We start from the raw sequence: 18,048 nt of genomic DNA, 5'->3' as shown, positions 1-18,048 counted from the left end.
AGACATTTCACTTGATGGCATCTCTGCTTTCAAAGACTGAAGAAAGCAAGCAGAGATCAAATTCAAGCCTTGGGATGACACAGACAAGAAAGGAAAAATGGTATCTGTTTCATCTAACTTCCAAACTAATTAGCCACTTTAAAAGATACCATCAAGAGGTGCCTGGGTGGCTCAGTTGGTTAAGTGTCTGCCTTCAGCTTGGGTCCTGAGATCCCAGGTCCTGAGATCCTGGGTCCTGAGGTCCAGCTTCTCCCTCTCCCTCTGACCCTCCTCTGCTCGAGCTCTCTCTCGCTATCGCTCTCTCAAATAAATAAAATCTTTTTAAAAAACTAAAATTAAAATTAAAAAATAAACGACAACATCAAGAAACTGGAACTAGGTGGGGCACCTGGCTGGCCCAGTTGGTGGAGCATGCAACTCTTAATCTCAGGGTTGTGTTCAAGCCCCACATTGGGTATGGAGATTATTTACAAATAAAATCCTTAAGGGGCACCTGGGTGGCTCAGTCAGTTATGTGTCCAACTCCTGACTTCAGCTCAGGTCATGATCTCAGGGTCCTGGAGTTGAGCCCTGTGTTAGGCTCTGCATTCATCGGGGAATCTGCTTGAGAGTCTCTCTCTCCCTTTCCTTCTGTCCCTCCCCCTGCCCCCCACTTGCACGCTGTAAAATAAATAAATCTTTAAACAACAAATAAAATCTTTAAAATAAAGAAACTAGAAATAAGAAAAAATATTTGAAAAAATGTATTGACAAAGGATTTATATCAAGAACACATAAAGAACTTTTATAACTCAATAAGAAGATAATCCACAGGGGAAAAGGTAAGGGTGGGGCCAAAAAACAGGTATTTCATCAAAACAAAAAAACTCAAAAAAAAGGTTTCACATGTGGGCTATACACTCCATGCATTGCTAAGGCACTTTGGTAAGTACCTTCCATACATTATACCTATTTCCCAACAACCCAAAGCAGGAGGTTATTATTAATCCCATTTTACAGATGAAGATGACAATCTGACCTTGATGACCTTGAAGACAAATTTTTAAAAAATATATCAGTCCCATCTCTGCCCCACCTTAGTGGACTTTTTTTTTTCTTTCAAGATTTTATTTATTTATTCATGAGACAAAGAAAGAGGAAAAGCAGGCTCCCCGAGGAGCAGGGAGCCTGATGTGGGACTTGATCCCAGGACTCCAGGATCATGACCTGAGCTGAAGGCAGATGCTTAACTGACTGAGCCACCCATGCACCATCACCGTGGTGGACTTTAAATCTTTGGTGGCACTAAAGGGCAACAGAGCAATCACAAGATTCCCTAAGCAAGATTCAAGGACTGCTGCCTCCCACTGGGTCCAGCCTTTGGCATACTTAAGGATACTGATAACAGCTTGGCACGGTTCACTGTCGATACTCACCTCATCAGGAAAGTCTTTGGGGTGAGGAGAGGTGAAACGGATCCTCATTTCAGGATCTATTCTGGAGACCTCATCCAGAAGATGAGCAAAACGAAGGCCCCCTTGCTTGGGTTTATAGTTGGTAGAAAAGCCACGGCTTAGGTTAGTAGACACTGCATTGTTGAACTGGACCTCTGAACTGTCCCGAAAACTATTAACATTCTGACCAAGAAGTGTCACTTCTTTCAGCCCCTAAGAAAGGGAAAATAAATACACTGGAAGCAAATTAAAACTTTTTTGGTAGTTTCATCCCAAATCACTAATTGAAATTAGCTGAACCTACCAAGAGCCATCCATAAATGTATTCTATTTGGTCTTTAACCCAATAATTTCACATTTGGGCATCTTGTCTGAAGAACTGAACTTATGAATTTTTAAAACCTTAAATAAAAATTACCTTCAAAGCATTTTTTAGAGTAGCAAAAAACCTGGGCACAAACTCAATGTTCAATAATAATGGTTGATTTGTAACACCATAAATCAAATTATGACAGCATTCTGCCAGCTGAATATTATATAATCATTGCCTATGAAGTATTCTTCCCAAAACAGTTAGCCTAATTTGAATCAAGCTTTTACACCTAACTTCCAGTTTACCAGAATTCAGAGGAAAATTTTAAATGACAACATGAAAAAGCAATCAGACAAATCCAGACGTATCTGATCTCTTCAAAAACTTAAAGTATCATTTAAAGCAAACAACAAAGAAGTGAAAGGGCTGTTTTAAATTAAGAGGGATTGAAGAAATATAAAAACCAAATAAAACCACAAATCTTGACTGGATCTTGGTTTGAAAATAAAAAAAGCAATACGACATTTTTGGATAGGGAGCCTGGGTGGTTCAGTCAGTTAAGCATCTGCCTTCGGCTCAGGTCATGATCCTAGAGTCCCAGGATTGAGCACACGTTGAGTCCATGCTCACCAAGGAGTCTGCTTCTCCCTCTCCCTCTGCTCCTCCCCGTTTGTGCGTGCTCTCTCTCTCTCAAATAAATAGAATCTTAAAAAAAAAAAAAAGATATTTTGGATAATTAAGAAATTCTGAGGAGCACCTAGCTGGCTCAGTAGGTAGAGCTTGGGATTCTTGGGTGGTGAGTTAGAGCCCCATGTTGGGTGTAGAGATTACTTAAAAATAAATAAACTTAAAAAAAAAAAAAAAAGAAATTTGGAGGCACCTGGGTGGCTCAGTTGATTAAAATCTGCCTTTGGCTCAGGTCCTGGGATTGAGCCCCACACTGGGCTCCCTGCTCAGTGGGGAGTCTGCTTGAGATTTTCTCCCTTCCCTTCTCCCTCTGCCCCATTCCTCCCCAACTCTTTCTCTCCCTCAAATAAATAAATAAATCTTAAAAAAAAAAATTTTTCAGGGCACCATGGTGGCTCAGTCGGTTGAGCACGTGACTCTTGGTTTCGGCTCAGGTCATGATCTCAGGGTTGTGAGATCAAGCCCCACGTCAGGCTCTGCACTTAGCGAAGAGCCTGCTTGTGATTCTCTTTCTCCCTCTCCCTCTGCTCCTTACCTCCTCATGCATACTTTTTCTCTAAAAATAAATAAATCTTAAAAAAAAAAATTTCAATGATACAGGCACCTGGCTGACTCGGTTAGTAGAGCATGTGACTCTTGATCTCAGGGTTATTGAGTTCAAGCCCCATGCTGGGTGTGGAGATTTCTTAAAAAAGAAAGGAGAGAGAAGAGAGAAGAGAGGAGAGAGGAGAGAGGAGAGAGGAGAGAGGAGAGGAGAGAGGAGAGAGGAGAGGAGAGAAGAGAAGAGGAGAGAAGAACACTTAAACTACAACAATCTTTCCAATAACCCAGCAAGGAATTTACTGTTTTATCTTCTTTTCATAGATTGGGAAACTGTGTTTCAAAGATGATAGTTAAGTAACCAGGGCATCAAACCAAAGAATGCTGCAGCCAGAATACATACTCGATCATCAGATTCTAAACTCATGCTCTCTCCATAGCACTGTGCTGCCTCCTAAGCAAACTTCACATGGTTCTGCCTATAATTGATAAGCAGCAAACCAAAGATATTCACCCAGGTATTTCTGGCCAGGTATGGGTTCTAAACTTACATAGCTCAGAGATGGCACAGGCAGCATAACGAGAAAGTTGTCCTCATCCTCCTAAAAACACACTTACAAGACAAAAGCCTAGACAACTTTTCACCTGTTCTGAAAGCTTCCTCACTTCCTCTAGAATGGAAGCAACAGGCCGACTCCTTTCCCGGCCACGTGTGAACGGAACAATGCAGTAACTGCACATGTTGTCACAGCCTCGCATGATAGACCTGGGGAGAAAAGCACCAAAACTTAGTAACAGGAGTAACAAGAGTAGGATGCCTTGCTCCCACCTAAGGAGCAGGTCATAGCTCCGTTGGCATTATCCTTTGGCTCTGAATCCTCTTGGTACCATACTCACAGTGAACCAATCTGAGACATTTTTAAGGCAAACATGTTTTATTTTTAAAAACTAGTATTTAATCACAGGATAAAAACCACACTGTAATTGGTGGATATAGCCGTTTCCCTGAGGGAGCAAAGTGGTGAGGGAATGGGGTACAGATTGCCAGGAGCCACTCCTGGTGTATCAGTACCCCATATATATAAAATATAAATATATTGTTTGAACTTTTTATATCTAGACCAGAAAAAAAAATATTATAAAATGTGTACAATGAATAGAAACCTCAGATTTAAGACAGAAGGTTCCATATTTCTCACTCATTCCTGATCCAATTATTACAGTATCTAAGTTAAATCACTCTCTTCCATTGGCATCCTGTATTTGAAAGCCTCAAATTATCTTAAGGAAATAATTTTGAATATGTATCAAAGATGTTCACTGACGAACTGTTAAATAAATATCAGCTATTATTTTTATTAAGCATTCCAACAACGGAGTATGGGATAGCCATTAAAAATGACAGAGGTTGGCAAACTTTCTATAAAAAAACAGACAGAAAATATTTTAGGCTTTGCAGACCATATGGTCCCTGTCACAACTACTCTATTCTGCTATTATAGTACCAAAAGCAGCCACAGATAATATATAAACAAATGGGCATGGCTATATTTCAAAAGAACTTTACTTACAAAAAATAGGCTATAATTTTTTTGCCAATTTGCCAATCTCTATTATAGAAAATTTAAAAATGTAAGACATGTTCACCATTTAAAATAAGGTCATAAAACCAAATAATTGGGAAGCCTGGGTGGCATAGTCAGTTAGGTGTCTGACTCTTGGTTTTAGCCCAGGTCTCGATCTCAGGGTCCTGGGAGCAAACCCCCGTCAGGCTCCAAGCTCCACATGAAGTCTGCTTGGGAGTCTCTCTCCCATCTCCCTCTGCCCCTCCCCACTGTGCACACGTGCACTCTCCCTCTCTCTCTCTCTAAAAGGAATTAATAGGGGCACCTGCGTGGCCCAGTCGGTTAAGCGTCTGCCTTCCGCTCAGGTCATGATCCCATGACACTTAACCGACTGGGCCACCCAGGCGCCCCTGCCCTTAACATTATTTTAAAAGTGAGAAGGGAGGAGCGCCTGGATGGCAGAGTCTGTTGGGCGTCCAATTCTTGGTTTCAGCTCAGGTCATATTTCAGGATTGTGAGATCAAGCCCCTTGTTGGGCTCTGCACAGAGTCTGCTTGAGACTCTCTCCCTCTGTCCCTCCCCACCCCCACCCCAGCACATGTGTGTACGCTCTCTCTCTCTCTCTACACCACCCCCCTCAAAAATAAATAAAAGTGAGAAAGGAGAAGTTCACTCCCTGTCTCTTGGGCAGTATCTCACACGAAGGCAGAAGTAGCACTAGGGCTTGTCTGGACTGGCATGACATCAGCATAGGTCTCATCCAGAGAGAGCAGCACATTGGCAGCTTGTTGGCCTGACTCAGCAACAGCCAGCAGTCGAGGAAGGTCCCGATAGGCATCTGGACCGGCCAAAATATCCACCATTTTCTCCCTGTTGAGAATCTCCTCCTTCAATCTCTCAGCCATGCAGCCTAGGAAGGAAAAAAAAAAAAAAAAATAAGCACCTGTTCCCAAATTCATCTGGTTTCATGGCTACTTCTCAGTACACATAACCTCCAGCTAGGATCAGAGACAAGGGCACAGAAACTTCTCTAGAAGGTTAGCATCATCACCCCTCAAATTTGCCCAATACTTTCACAGCACTAGAACCTGTATCTTCCTAAGAAAACCACAGGAAGCGAGCAACTAAAGAAATTCAATTAAATGCCCAGAAAAAAAATTAGGCCACCACCCAAAAACATTTCTAGACATGAACCATTTCTTTTTTCAAATGAAATTTACTTGGTACTCCAAATAAAATTTTTTTTCAGGAACTTACTTTTAAAAATAAAACTTACTTACAACCGGGCTTATATCCTTTATCCCTTTTCTTACCCATAATACTTGGTAATACTCTAAGAAATGAATTAACCTTCTATGCTCCTATCTTCCATATCCTCAAAAACCACTGCTCATCAGTAAGGCTATAGAATTTCAAAGTCTAGGGGCGCCTGGATGGCTCAGTCAGTTAAGCTTCTGTCTTCGGCTCAGGTCATGATCTCAGTGTCCTGGGATCGAGCCCCACACTCAGCAGGGACTCTGCTTCTCCCTCTCCTCCTCGACCACTCGTGCTCTCTCTCTCTCTAACAAATAAATAAAATCTTTAAAAAAAAAGAAAGAAAGGGGCGCCTGGGTGGCGCAGTCGTTAAGCATCTGCCTTCGGCTCAGAGCGTGATCCTGGCATTCTGGGATCAAGCCCCACATCAGGCTCCTCTGCTATGAGCCTGCTTCTTCCTCTCCCACTCCCCCTGCTTGTGTTCCCTCTCTCGCTGGCTGTCTCTATCTCTGTCAAATAAGTAAATAAAATCTTTAAAAAAAAAAAAAAGAAAGAAAGAAAGAAAGATTCAAATCATAAATTTTATGTTATATATATTTTACCACAATAAAAAACAAAGTACTGGGGGCATTTCTGAAATTCCTAACAAAGATATAGCGAGGGGCTTCTATAACAAAGGAACTGATGTGAAACATTTCAGCTAATCCTTCCAATCTTTTACATCACTTAGTACATTAATCTGTATAACAGCATATGCTCCAACTATGTTTGGACGCTTCATCAAGAGAAATTAATTTAATTATTCCACAATGGACAGTCTGTTTCAAAATTAAATACGCTAACTAAATTCTGGGACCAAAAGGGTACAGAATATTCATTTTTGAAATATGCTTCCCAGCTATCTAGATCAGAGCTGTCCAACAGAACTTTCTAAGATGATGGAAATGTTCTTTATCTGTGCTGTCCAAACTGGTAGCCATTAGTCAAGTCTGGTTACTGAGCAGTCAATATGTGGCTAGTGAAAATGAAGAAGGGAATTTTTGATATTATTTAATTTTACTTAAATTTATTTTTTTTAAGATTTTACTTATTTATTTTAGAGAAAGACAGAGAGAATGAGAGAGAGAGAGAGCACGAGCAGGGTGAGGGGTAGAGAGAGAAGCAGACTCCCTGAGTCTGAGCAGGGAGCCCGATACGGGGCTCGATCCCAGGACTCCAGGATCATGACCTCAGCCGGAAGGCAGACGCTTAACCGACTGAGCCATCCAGGCACAGATTTTTTTTTTTTTTTAAGTAATCTTTACACCCAGTGCGAGACTGGAACTCACAATCCCAAGATCAAGAGTTGCATACTCCACTGACTGAGCCAGCCAGGGGTCCCTAATTTTAGTTAAATTTAAAGAACCACATGTGACTAGTGGCTACCGTACTGGTCGGGGCAGATCTAGAGCTTCACGTGGGTATACATCAGGAGTCAAGATGAAAGGTGCCTATGCTGGGGCACCTGGGTGGCTCAGTCGTTAAGTGTCTGCCTTTGGCTCAGGGCATGATCCCGGAGTCCTGGGATCGAGCCCCACGTCAGGCTCCTCCACTGGGAGCCTGCTTCTTCCTCTCCCACTCCCCCTGCTTGTGTTCCCTCTCTCGCTGACTGTCTCTGTCAAATAAATAAATAAGATCTTAAAAAAAAAAAAAAGTGCCTATGCTGCAAATTCATGCTGTTCTTCCAGACTCCAAACTCTCTCCTATCCATAACTCTATGCTGCCAGAAGCTACATTAGACTCTGGGAAGGACAGACCACTTTCTGAGTACCTATTACTTCAAGGCACTATGAAAAGCCCTCTCATTTAATCCTACAGCCTCTGACATCAAATACAAGAGTTACGTGAGGTATATAACAATTCTTCAAACACTGGGAATCCAGCCTCTAAGAGTTTCCCAAGTGCGAAAACACAAAATCTGCAAATTACCGGATACCTAGAATCCCAATCCTCAGAGGTACTCGGGAGCGGAGCCGTTTCGTCTTCAGGGCTTTAAGCTGATGTAAACGATTCCAGATGGTCTGCTCAGCCTTCTCCCTACAGAGATTAAGAGGTAGAACTGAACCTCAAAACAAACTAGAGCACAAGCTAAAAGAGTAGGACACGGAAATAAAATAAAAACAAACTTCAACCCTTTAAATGAATATCTATCTTTTAGGTTAAGGGAAGATAGGCAGGGAGACAAGTGAAGAAGCACCACTTGCTGTAATTCACCCTTCTGCATATTTCCAAACCTGACAAGCCTTTAAGGCAAACTCAGCAACAATCTACTTCACAAAGCCCCACAGAGGGTTTGCCCACCCTTTAGCCGCACTATCACTTTAACTAAACTTTTCCCTGTAGTTAGCAACTTCTCTTTTATTGTTCGATTTTTTTCATAGTGCTTTCTGCCAGATGTTAGAGCTATTTGTGTATCTGCCTTAGTTCCCATATCAGACAAAGTTCCTTAAAGCCAAGCTCCACGGAAGAGGGGTTCATTTGTGAATCTCCCAAAGCCATGTAGTTCAGTGTCTTATAGCAGAAACACTCCAAACAAAAACGTTGCATTATATTAACACTAAGGGAACATTAACACTAATATGCCTTGTACACGGAAACAAAGTAAGAAATAGTATGTTCACTTCTGATGGATGCCACCATCTCTGCACTGACTGCACCCTAACCCTTATGATGTGAATTACATCATAAACATGTGCTGTTACCTGCAAGGGAAACCTCAGGAAAAGTTGGGTGCCTCGGCAAACTCTGTTTCTTCATCTATAAAACAGGTTTGATAATAGCACCTATCTCATAGGGTTGTTGTGAGAATTAAATTAGTTAGTGCATGTGTAGTGCTCAGCACAGGACCCGATACACAGTACGTGCGCAGCAAACGTCAACCCAGTTCTATCGCTGCTATCTCCACTGTTGTAAAACCACAAGTCCACTGACTGATCTCCACAGGTCCGCCAGCCTGGCACTGTTAACTCTGGCATAAAACATGTTCACTCTCTAGGTGAAGCACAAATTCTTACCTGATAGAACATGTGACAAGGAGGATCACATCAGCCTGAGTGGAAAGCAAGGGAAAAAAAGGAAAATTATGATCTTTGAAATCTGCCTTATAGAATCACTATCCATAGCCCTTTTTTTTGTTGTTACTGTGGTAAAACATACACAACATAAAATTTACCATTTTAAGCATTTTTAAGTGTACAGTTCAGTAGCATTAAGTACATTCACATTGTTGTGCAACCATCGCCACCGTCAAGCTCCAGAACCATTTCATGTTCCCCAGCTAAAACTCTGTACCCATCAAACGCTAACCCCATTCCCCTCCACCTCCCAGCCCATTTTTAACTTAGTTCCTTGCCTAAAAGCGAGCACCACCGTAAAAGTTTCAAAACTAATTGGAACAAAAATACACCTTAGTTCCATGCTACCTACTTTACTCAAGGGAACTCACTCTCACGAGGCCACACCCTATTTCTGAAGCTACATCTAAAAACTGGCACAAAAGCAGAGTCTCACCCAGGCCCAGAAAACAATGGAAGGAAAATGCATGTACCTCTTGGAGGTTCCTGGTCCGTAAGTAGCCACTCTTCTGTAAGATAGACCAGGCTATCTCTGTGTCGTTCACATTCATCTGGCAGCCATAGGTCTCCAGATAGACTGCAATAAGAGGGGGATTCCACAGTAGGCAGACTAAAAGGGACTGCATGTCCCAAAAGGTCTCCTTCCCAAATGCCCCAGAAACATCTGAGGCAACTGGTTATCCACTAAATCCCCTGTTGCCTCAATTCTAAGACACCATTAAGTTCCAGGTGTATCCCCAAATTAATGACAGCCTTTCAGAACAAAAGAAATATTACATTATATACACACATAATTACAGGCCATATCATTTAAAATACAGGAGAAACATGCACCTGAGAATCAAGGCAATGTAGTTATAAAAACAATTAGAAAGGGAGGACTAGCTGATAGTGCTGATTATCAACTGGGGGAAAAATTTAAATCCACACATTACACCCATCTTTCTCACAATGAAGTTCTCCAACCTCTGAAGGGAGCAGCAGTGGCCAGAGGGTACACAAAGCCACAAAATAAAAATGAGGTAACTTTCTACAGTAATAACAAACAAACTAAATGAAAGCAAGCACTGGGGCACCTAGGTGGCTCAGTTGGTAGAGCATGCAACTCTTGATCTCCAGGTTTTAAAGTCAAGCCCCATGCTGGGTGCAGAGAATTACTTAAAAATAAAATCTTAAAAAAAAAAAAAAAAAAAACTTAAAAGAAAGAAAGCAAGCAAGCATGGCTGTATTATGATGTAAAACACATTTGCATAAACTTTTAAGAACATCAATTTCGTACTTTGGCAAGCCCTTTAAAACTAAATTCCTGGGGCGCCTGGGTGGCACAGCGGTTAAGCGTCTGCCTTCGGCTCAGGGCGTGATCCTGGCGTTATGGGATCGAGCCCCACATCAGGCTCCTCCGCTATGAGCCTGCTTCTTCCTCTCCCACTCCCCCTGCTTGTGTTCCCTCTCTCGCTGGCTGTCTCTATCTCTGTCGAATAAATAAATAAAATCTTTAAAAAAAAAAAAAAAACTAAATTCCTACATCAACTCCTGCCCCCCCAGCACATTTTAATCAACAGACCCAAATAAAAGTCCAAATGAAGTTAAAAGTTAATGACAAAAAATCATATGAAAACCAACATAAAACAGCAGTAATTTTAAAGAAAGAAAGAAAGAAAGAAAGAAAGAAAGAAGAAAGAAAGAGGGAAGGAGGGAAGGAGGGAGGGAGGAAGAAATGTCAGGGTTTTCTTAAACCTTTCTTGGCTCATTTTCCTTGTCTTAAAAAAAATAAAATAAAAATAATATTTACATCAGAGAACTGAGGGGAACAACGAATATACATATTTACATATATGTAAAGGAGTACAAAATACCTAGCAGGGGTCACAAGATGTACATACTAGTAATTCCTAGATATTTATGCTGGGAAAAAAATTTAATAGGACATATATACATTTATATGTATATGCGGTGTGTGTATGTATGAAACAACGTCCAACTATAGGGGACAGGTACATCATAGCACAGCATAATGTAATATTTTATACCAATTTTTAAAAATTTAATTTCAAAGGGGCACCTGGGTGGCTCAGTTGCTTAAGCAACCCAACTCTTGATTTGGGCTCAGGTCATGATTTTAGGGTCATGAGATGAAGCCCTGCATGAGGCTCTGCACTCAGCAGGGAGTCTGCTTAAAGATTCTCTCCCTTGACCCCTTCACCAGCTCACATGAGCATGCATACACGCTCTAATAAATAAATAAATCTTAAAAAAAAAAAAAAAAAAAAAGAGGGGCACCTGGGTAGATCAGTCTGTTAAGTGTCTACCTTCCACTCTGGTCATGGTCTCGGGGTCCTGGGATGGAGTCTGGGATCAAGCTCCACATCAGACCCCCTGTTTAGCAGGGAGTCAGCTTCTCCCTCTCCCTCTGCCCCTGCCCCCGGCTCGTGTTCTCTGCTCTCTCTCTCTCAAATAAATAAAATAATATTTTTTAATTTGAAAAAAAGAAAATTTGTTTAAGCGTAATGAATTTCTACAGCACCAACTGTGAAAGCTGTCTTATGACTTAAGATGATCTAAAAATCAGAACAGAGATTACAGGGTTTCCAAAGGTAACCAAAAAGAAGAGTCCCCAGGACTTCCACCCACCCTAGTTACAAGGACCAAAAGTACGAGTTTTTTGGTTGTTTTTTTTTTTTTTAAAGATTTTATTTATTTATTTGAGAGAGAAAGTGCACAAGCATGCATAAGTGGAGGAAAAGGCAGAGGGAAAGGGAGAAGCAGACTCCCCGCTGAGCACAGAGCCTGACGCAGGGCTTGATCCCAGGACCCTGAGATCATGAACGGAGCAGAAGTCAGAGGCTTAACTGACTGAACCACCCAGGCCCCCTCTTTTTTTTTTTTTTTAAGTAAGATTTTATTTTTAAGTAATCTCTACATCCAACATGGGGTTTAAATTCACAACCCTGAGGTCAAGAGTTGCACACTCTACCAACTGAGCCAGCCAGGCACCCACAAGTTTCTTTATATTGTTACTTGATGAAGTCTGACAATTCTATAACCTAGCCTTCCCACCCTATTAACCCTCTGCAATAGACGAATAATTAAGAATCAGGCTGTGGATGCTGGAAAGGAGCAAAGCAGGAAGTCTGAAGAGAGAAGAAAAGTAAAACCAACCTTTTCTTTGCCTCCCTAAAAGTTCATCCACTGTGAGATAGGGGGGTGGGTCCTCCATGTCTGGCTGCTCTTGAGGTGCTGAAGCACTTCTTAAAAAATGTTGAAAAGTCGGCCCATTGGCCAGCCTGGAGCTGAAATCCTTCCGAACTCCATCTTCCTGCTGCCTCTCTGAACTGGGACATGCAGTGCTGGGGACACCACTATGTGCCCTGCAGGTCCTGAGCAGCAGCCAGGATACGGAAGCCAAGGGCCCCCACCTCTGTGCTTGCAGAACACACTGTAAAGGATGCATGGCACTAAATCAAAGCCCAAAGTCTGCAAAAGAATAACAGGTATCACCAATATTTACTGAACACTATTACAGGGCAATGCTGTAAGCACATCCAGTATATTTACATTTAATATACAAAAACCCAAGAAGAAGATATTCTTAATATTATCTCTATTTTACAAGTTAAAAAAAAGAAAACTGGGGCAACTTGCCCAAGATCACACAAAGGAGTGCCAAAGGTAAAAGATACAAATCCAGGTAGTTTTCAAAACAAAGGGGTAGTAGAGATGAGATGAGATGGTGTGACGAAAGAACAAAGAAGCACCTTGTGCCAGGAAGTTTCAAGGGCATTAACTCTTCACAGCAATCCTCAGCAAAACAGACAACAGACAGTGCTATTACCCCCATTCAGAGATCAGGAAATAGACACAGAGAGGCTGAGGAACTTACCTAAGCTCCCTCCTAAGCAACAGAGCCAGGACTCAAATGAAGATCTATATGACCACAAAGCCCATGCTCCTAGCCAACTTGCTAAGTTGCCTCCTGTTACTATGAAAACCACTTACTATCTGAGGGCATCTTCCTTTGAGTTTCTTCAAATGTAAAGTATCTAACATGGGGCACCATATGTCTGATCAGTGACTCCTACCCTTCAATAATCTTGAATTGCTGCCTTCAAACTTTCTAACCAGGCCCCTCTCACACATAGCTGGGGGGATGAAAACAGCACAACCTTTAAAGAAGGCAATTTGCCACTTTCCATCAAAATTACAAACATACAAACCCTTTGACCAACCAGTTCCATTCCTAGATATTTACCCTACAGATATAACCCATGTGTAAGGATATCCAATGCAGCAGTGTTTCTAACAGCAAAGGAATGGAAAAGATCTAAATGTCATCATAAGGATCCTATTTAAATAAGTCATGGTACATCCATGCAATGGGATAAAATGCAACCGTTAGAAAGTAAGGCTGTATCCATACATGACAAAAACAAGGAAACAAAGTGCCCAATAGTATCTACAGTATGCTATACTTTAATCTGCAGGAGGAGCACAGAATACTAAGGTACATACTTGTAAATGAACACAGTATCTCTAGAATGCATAAGAAACCGTGATTGCCTCCCAGGAAGGAACCTAGGTGACTCAAAGTACAAGAGATTGGGGCGCCTGGGTGGCACAGCGGCTAGGCGTTTGCCTTTGGCTCAGGGCGTGATCCCGGCGTTATGGGATCGAGCCCCACATCAGGCTCCTCTGCTATGAGCCTGCTTCTTCCTCTCCCACTCCCCCTGCTTGTGTTCCCTCTCTCGCTGGCTGTCTCTATCTCTGTTGAATAAATAAATAAAATCTTTAAAAAAAAAAAAAAAGTACAAGAGATGGACACACTTCCCACCACACATCCTCAACAGACCTCACTGATTGCCTCACTCCATTTTGTACGGATCTTCACTAGCTTCTAGGCTTTTATACACACTTTTCTCTCTGGCCACTATATCTTCTCTCTGACTCAGCCAACTGAGTGCTTTCAGGTCTCTGCTTCCTCCTAGAAGCCTGTCCTAGCCACCATTCTCAAAGTCTAGGTTGGGGTCCTAGGTTCCCAAAGCCTCTTTCTAAGCTCCATCTCAAGACTCATCACACTTGGCTGCTAATTACTACTTACACTTCTGCCATCCCTTACAGGCTGGGAGGTGCCTAAAAGCAGGGAACAAATCTCATCCATTTGTACATCTTCGACAGCTCCCATTCAGTAACTGGCTCATGGCAGGTGCTGCACACGTAAAATGAGCAGATGTAGCCTGTTACCTCTCTTACTCGGTCACCTGCAGTACATGCTACCAGGACTTAGCAGAAATGCTAACCTACATTCAGTATCACAGAACAGCCTTTAAATGTGAGCTTTAAAGTCACCCTTTTCTGCTCCTTGCTTGCTGTGTGACCTTGGGCAAGTCAAATTCCTATCTATTAGCTGCCAATTCCATACCTGTAAAATAAAGATAAAGGTAGTACCTATGTCCCAGAGGCATTGTGAGAATTAAAGAAGATATTAAAAACCCAACGTGGCACAACTAAGTCTTCAGTAACTGCACACTTGCAGCCCGCACTCGCTTTCATGGGAGATCGAGAGCAATCCGGTTAACGGCATGGACTCTGGAGTCAGTCTGCCCCAACTGCTGCCCAGCCAGGTAACCCTGGGCACCTGGGGAGCTTCTTAAATTCGGGAAGCTCCCATTTCTCCATGAGCAAAATGGGGACAATAGTACCTATCTCCGTGTCTGCTGTGAGGATGAAATGCGACAATGCAAATAAAATGTTTGCATAGCACAACGTAGGAGCCACGGGGGGGGGGGGCGGTGCCTCAAAACTTGGTAGTCTGCAATACCGACGAGACAGCAGCCTCATCTCAACAGATGTAAACCTAAACGATAAAACATCCCAAACATTTTGTGGGGGTGGCTACAATGCTTCAGGCGCGGTACTTAGCGCTTCCCGTGGATTACGGTATTTAATCCTCACCGCGACACTGTAAAGCAAGTTCTACCAACCCCACTTCACGGGTGACGAGGCTAAGGCTCGGGGGCAACGGGGATGACGTGCCCAAGGTCACAGGCGAGTAGGCAGCGGGGCTGGGGCGCGAACCCCGACAGTCTGACTCCAAGGCCCGCGCCATCCTCCCCTTGAACACTGAGCATTTGCGGGGCTCCGTCGCCCTGCGGCCCCAAGCACAGACCACCTCCGCCAACCGCACCGCTCACCTCCCGCTACCCGAGCTCCCAGCATCCGGGAACCGAAGCTCTCCTCAGCCTCCCAGGATCCCGCCTCACTGTTCCGCCGCAGAGCGCGCACACGAGCGACTTCCGTTCCGCCGCGACTTCCGTTCCGCCACGACTTCCGTCCGGGCAGTTCCAGCGGAATGGTTTCTCCCAGTATGGCCGGGTGGGTACCGGTTCCCGGCTTTGTGCAACCGCTGCTACGCTGACCTGAGTCCTGTGGCAAGTCCCGTGCTTGGAACGGCGTGAGTGCGAATTAATGTGCTCGAAATGTAAAATACACACCGGATGTCGAAGAAAAAGTGCAGAATAGCTCATCAGTCATGCTTATATTGTGTTGAAATAATATTTAGGATATACTCGGTTAAATGAATCTAATTTAAATTAGTTTCACCTGTTTCTTCTTATTTTTTAATGTGGCTACTGGAACATTTTAAATTGCATACCTGGTTCACGTCCTCTTTCTACCGGACAGCGCTGCTCTATAGATTAAAGACTTCGCATTCGCTGTTCCAGCCTGGACGCCCCAGCCCCCCCGGGGTGGGAGTGATAGATCCATAGTTCAGTTGCTTACGGGGCACCTCCTCTTGGGTATCTAATAACTGACTCTAACTTAATACAGAACTCTTCATTTCCATATTCACATCCTCACCCAAAACCTGTCCCTTCCCAATCTAGACCATATCGGTAAATGGCCCAACCATCCTCCCAGTTACTCTAGGAGAAACGGAGGAGTCATTTTTTCCCCCTCTCCCTCAACCTCTACATTCAAACTGTCAGCAAGTTCTGTCCGCTCTAACTCCAAAATGTCTCAAATTTACCCACTTCCCGTGCTACAACTCTAGCCCCGGGCCACCATCATCTCATCCGAAACTACTGCGATAGCCAGCGAACTGGTTTCCTTGTTTCTGCTCCTTCCCCTTGTCTCCTACAGACTATTTCCCATAGGGAGCCTAAAAGAATTTGTTTTTTGGGGGCACCTGGGTGGCTTGGTGGGTAGGGCGTCTGCCTTCAGCTAAGGTCATGGTCTCAGAGTCTTGGGATCCAGCCCCACGTGGAGCCCCACGTTGGGCTCCCTGCTCAGCCGGGAGCTTGCTTCTCCCTCTGCCCCTTCCCCCCATCTCTCTCAAATAAATAAATAAATAAATAAATAAATAAATAAATAAATACCTTTAAAAATAAAGAGACTGTTTTGACTTTGGCTTTGACTCAGATCACATCAGTCTTCTGCTGTAAGCTCTGGGTGGCTTGTCATTGCCATTGCAATAAAATCCAGACTTCCTACTGTGTCCTAGGGCCTGCATGATCTGACCTCTGCTTACTTTTACTTCCCCAATTTACTTCTCCTAACATGTTCTCTCTAGTTGACTACACCTCAACTCCGTAACTTTATTTTGTTCGTTCAATAAATACTCCAAGCCCATATTTATATCAGAGTCTACTTACTATTCTTTCTGGAATGCTTTTCCCCCCAGATTGTTTCTTGGCTGGCCCCTTCTCATTCTTCATGTCTCAGCTTAAATACCAACTCTTCAGAGAGGCCCTCCCTGACCACCCCATATAACCTGCTTCCATCACTATCACATCATTTTCTTCACAGTACTATCACTATCCAAAACAATGACATCATTTGTTTACTTGCTGTTGCCTCTTCCCCAGGATCGTAGCTCCCTGAAAGCAAGGACACATTCTGTCTTGTTTGTTGCAACATCCTCAGGATCTAGCACAGAGCCTAACTCATGGAAGGCCTTAATAAATAGTTGTTGAATGAATAAATGATTGCATTATATTTTAGTTTGGGTTCTCCAGAAACAGACCCCAAGATAAGGATTCCAGTGCAAGTCGGTGGTCTCTGGAAACCCTAATAGGGTAGTCAGGGAATGAGACAGGGTAGGGGTGATAGCCAATAAAGAGTGTTACCATGAGGAAGTGCCTGGGTGGCTCAGTCAGTCGAGCCTCTGCCTTCGGCTCAGGTCATGATGTCAGGGTCCTGGGATGGACCCTGCATCAGGCTCCCTGCTCAGCGGAAAGTCTGCTCCTCCTTCTCCCTCTGCTCCTCTCCCCCCACCCCCTGCCGAGTCATGCTCACTCTCTCTCTCTCCGTCTCATTCAAATAAATAAATAAATAAATAATCTTAAAAAAAAAAAAAAGAATGTTACCTTGGTGGGCATCTGGGTCTTAATTCTGTTGGGCAGTTCTGGGAAACTGTAGTATACACACCTCAGAATTATTTCATCCAAGAGGAGAGGAAGCTAGAGTAGTTCTGTGTTAGCAGTCATGGTAGAAAGTTGCTCCTGTGTGTGTTACCTCCTCAGCACTTCTGCTCTGTGCGTGGAGGTCTGCGGTTTGGAAGAAAGCCCTGTGTCAATAAGGTGTAGACACTGGCCCCAGCATTCTGAATCAGTAAGACTTTGGGGTCCCTGCTGCAATGACTTCTTCAACTCCTCATTAGAACTCTATGAGGTTATTATTGGCTCACTTTAAGGCAAGAAAACTGAAAATACAAAAGGTGGTCAGGTGCAAGCTGGCACAATCAGTACATGGCGGAATTGGGATCCACCCTCAGGCTGGCTGACCCCAAGGCGCTATTCTTACCACTGACTGACTAAATGAAAGTCAGACTGGCTGGGTTCCCACTAAGGCTCTGACACCATGATAGCCAAGGCCAAGTTAATCACCCCTGCTGATTCCCAGTTTCTTTGCCTATAAGGTAGCTGTGGAGAATACACTGCATTGGGAGTAAGAGGATGGAGAGACAAATAAGGAGAGCATTTAGGAGGCTGTGGCGGCTGCCCAAAGATCTTGGAGTCTGGGACAATTGTGCTGTCTTGGGGCAGTGAGGATGATGGAAACAAACCTGGATTTCAGGTGTGCGAGACACTGGACTTAAGCTCATCTCCTTAGATGACTGCTGGGTGCCAATTCAGTAAAAAATACAA

General features: G+C 43.3%; 1 protein-coding gene across 3 annotated transcripts in view; it reads right to left on the bottom strand.

Moving 5' to 3' along the window:
• Nucleotides 1-16,741, bottom strand: part of CDK5RAP1 (CDK5 regulatory subunit associated protein 1) — a 71,761-nt gene extending 55,020 nt beyond the window's left edge. For all 3 annotated transcript variants that reach the window (XM_048222389.2, XM_048222390.2, XM_057312592.1), the window contains exons 1-8: nucleotides 15,094-16,741; nucleotides 12,065-12,379; nucleotides 9,379-9,482; nucleotides 8,846-8,880; nucleotides 7,768-7,868; nucleotides 5,238-5,448; nucleotides 3,619-3,739; nucleotides 1,416-1,646 (exon numbers count right to left, since the gene is read on the bottom strand). In XM_048222389.2, coding sequence (XP_048078346.1) covers nucleotides 1,416-1,646; nucleotides 3,619-3,739; nucleotides 5,238-5,448; nucleotides 7,768-7,868; nucleotides 8,846-8,880; nucleotides 9,379-9,482; nucleotides 12,065-12,356 — 1,095 coding nt within the window. In that variant the 5' untranslated portion in view covers nucleotides 12,357-12,379; nucleotides 15,094-16,741. The remainder of the gene's footprint in view (nucleotides 1-1,415; nucleotides 1,647-3,618; nucleotides 3,740-5,237; nucleotides 5,449-7,767; nucleotides 7,869-8,845; nucleotides 8,881-9,378; nucleotides 9,483-12,064; nucleotides 12,380-15,093) is intronic.
• Between the last annotated feature and the right edge of the window lie 1,307 nt (nucleotides 16,742-18,048).

Source organism: Ursus arctos, unplaced genomic scaffold (assembly GCF_023065955.2).
Source record: "Ursus arctos isolate Adak ecotype North America unplaced genomic scaffold, UrsArc2.0 scaffold_16, whole genome shotgun sequence".
Classification (NCBI taxonomy): Eukaryota; Metazoa; Chordata; class Mammalia; order Carnivora; family Ursidae; genus Ursus; species Ursus arctos.
Note: the sequence above shows the minus strand (reverse complement) of the source record. Positions and strands in the feature narration are given on the sequence as shown.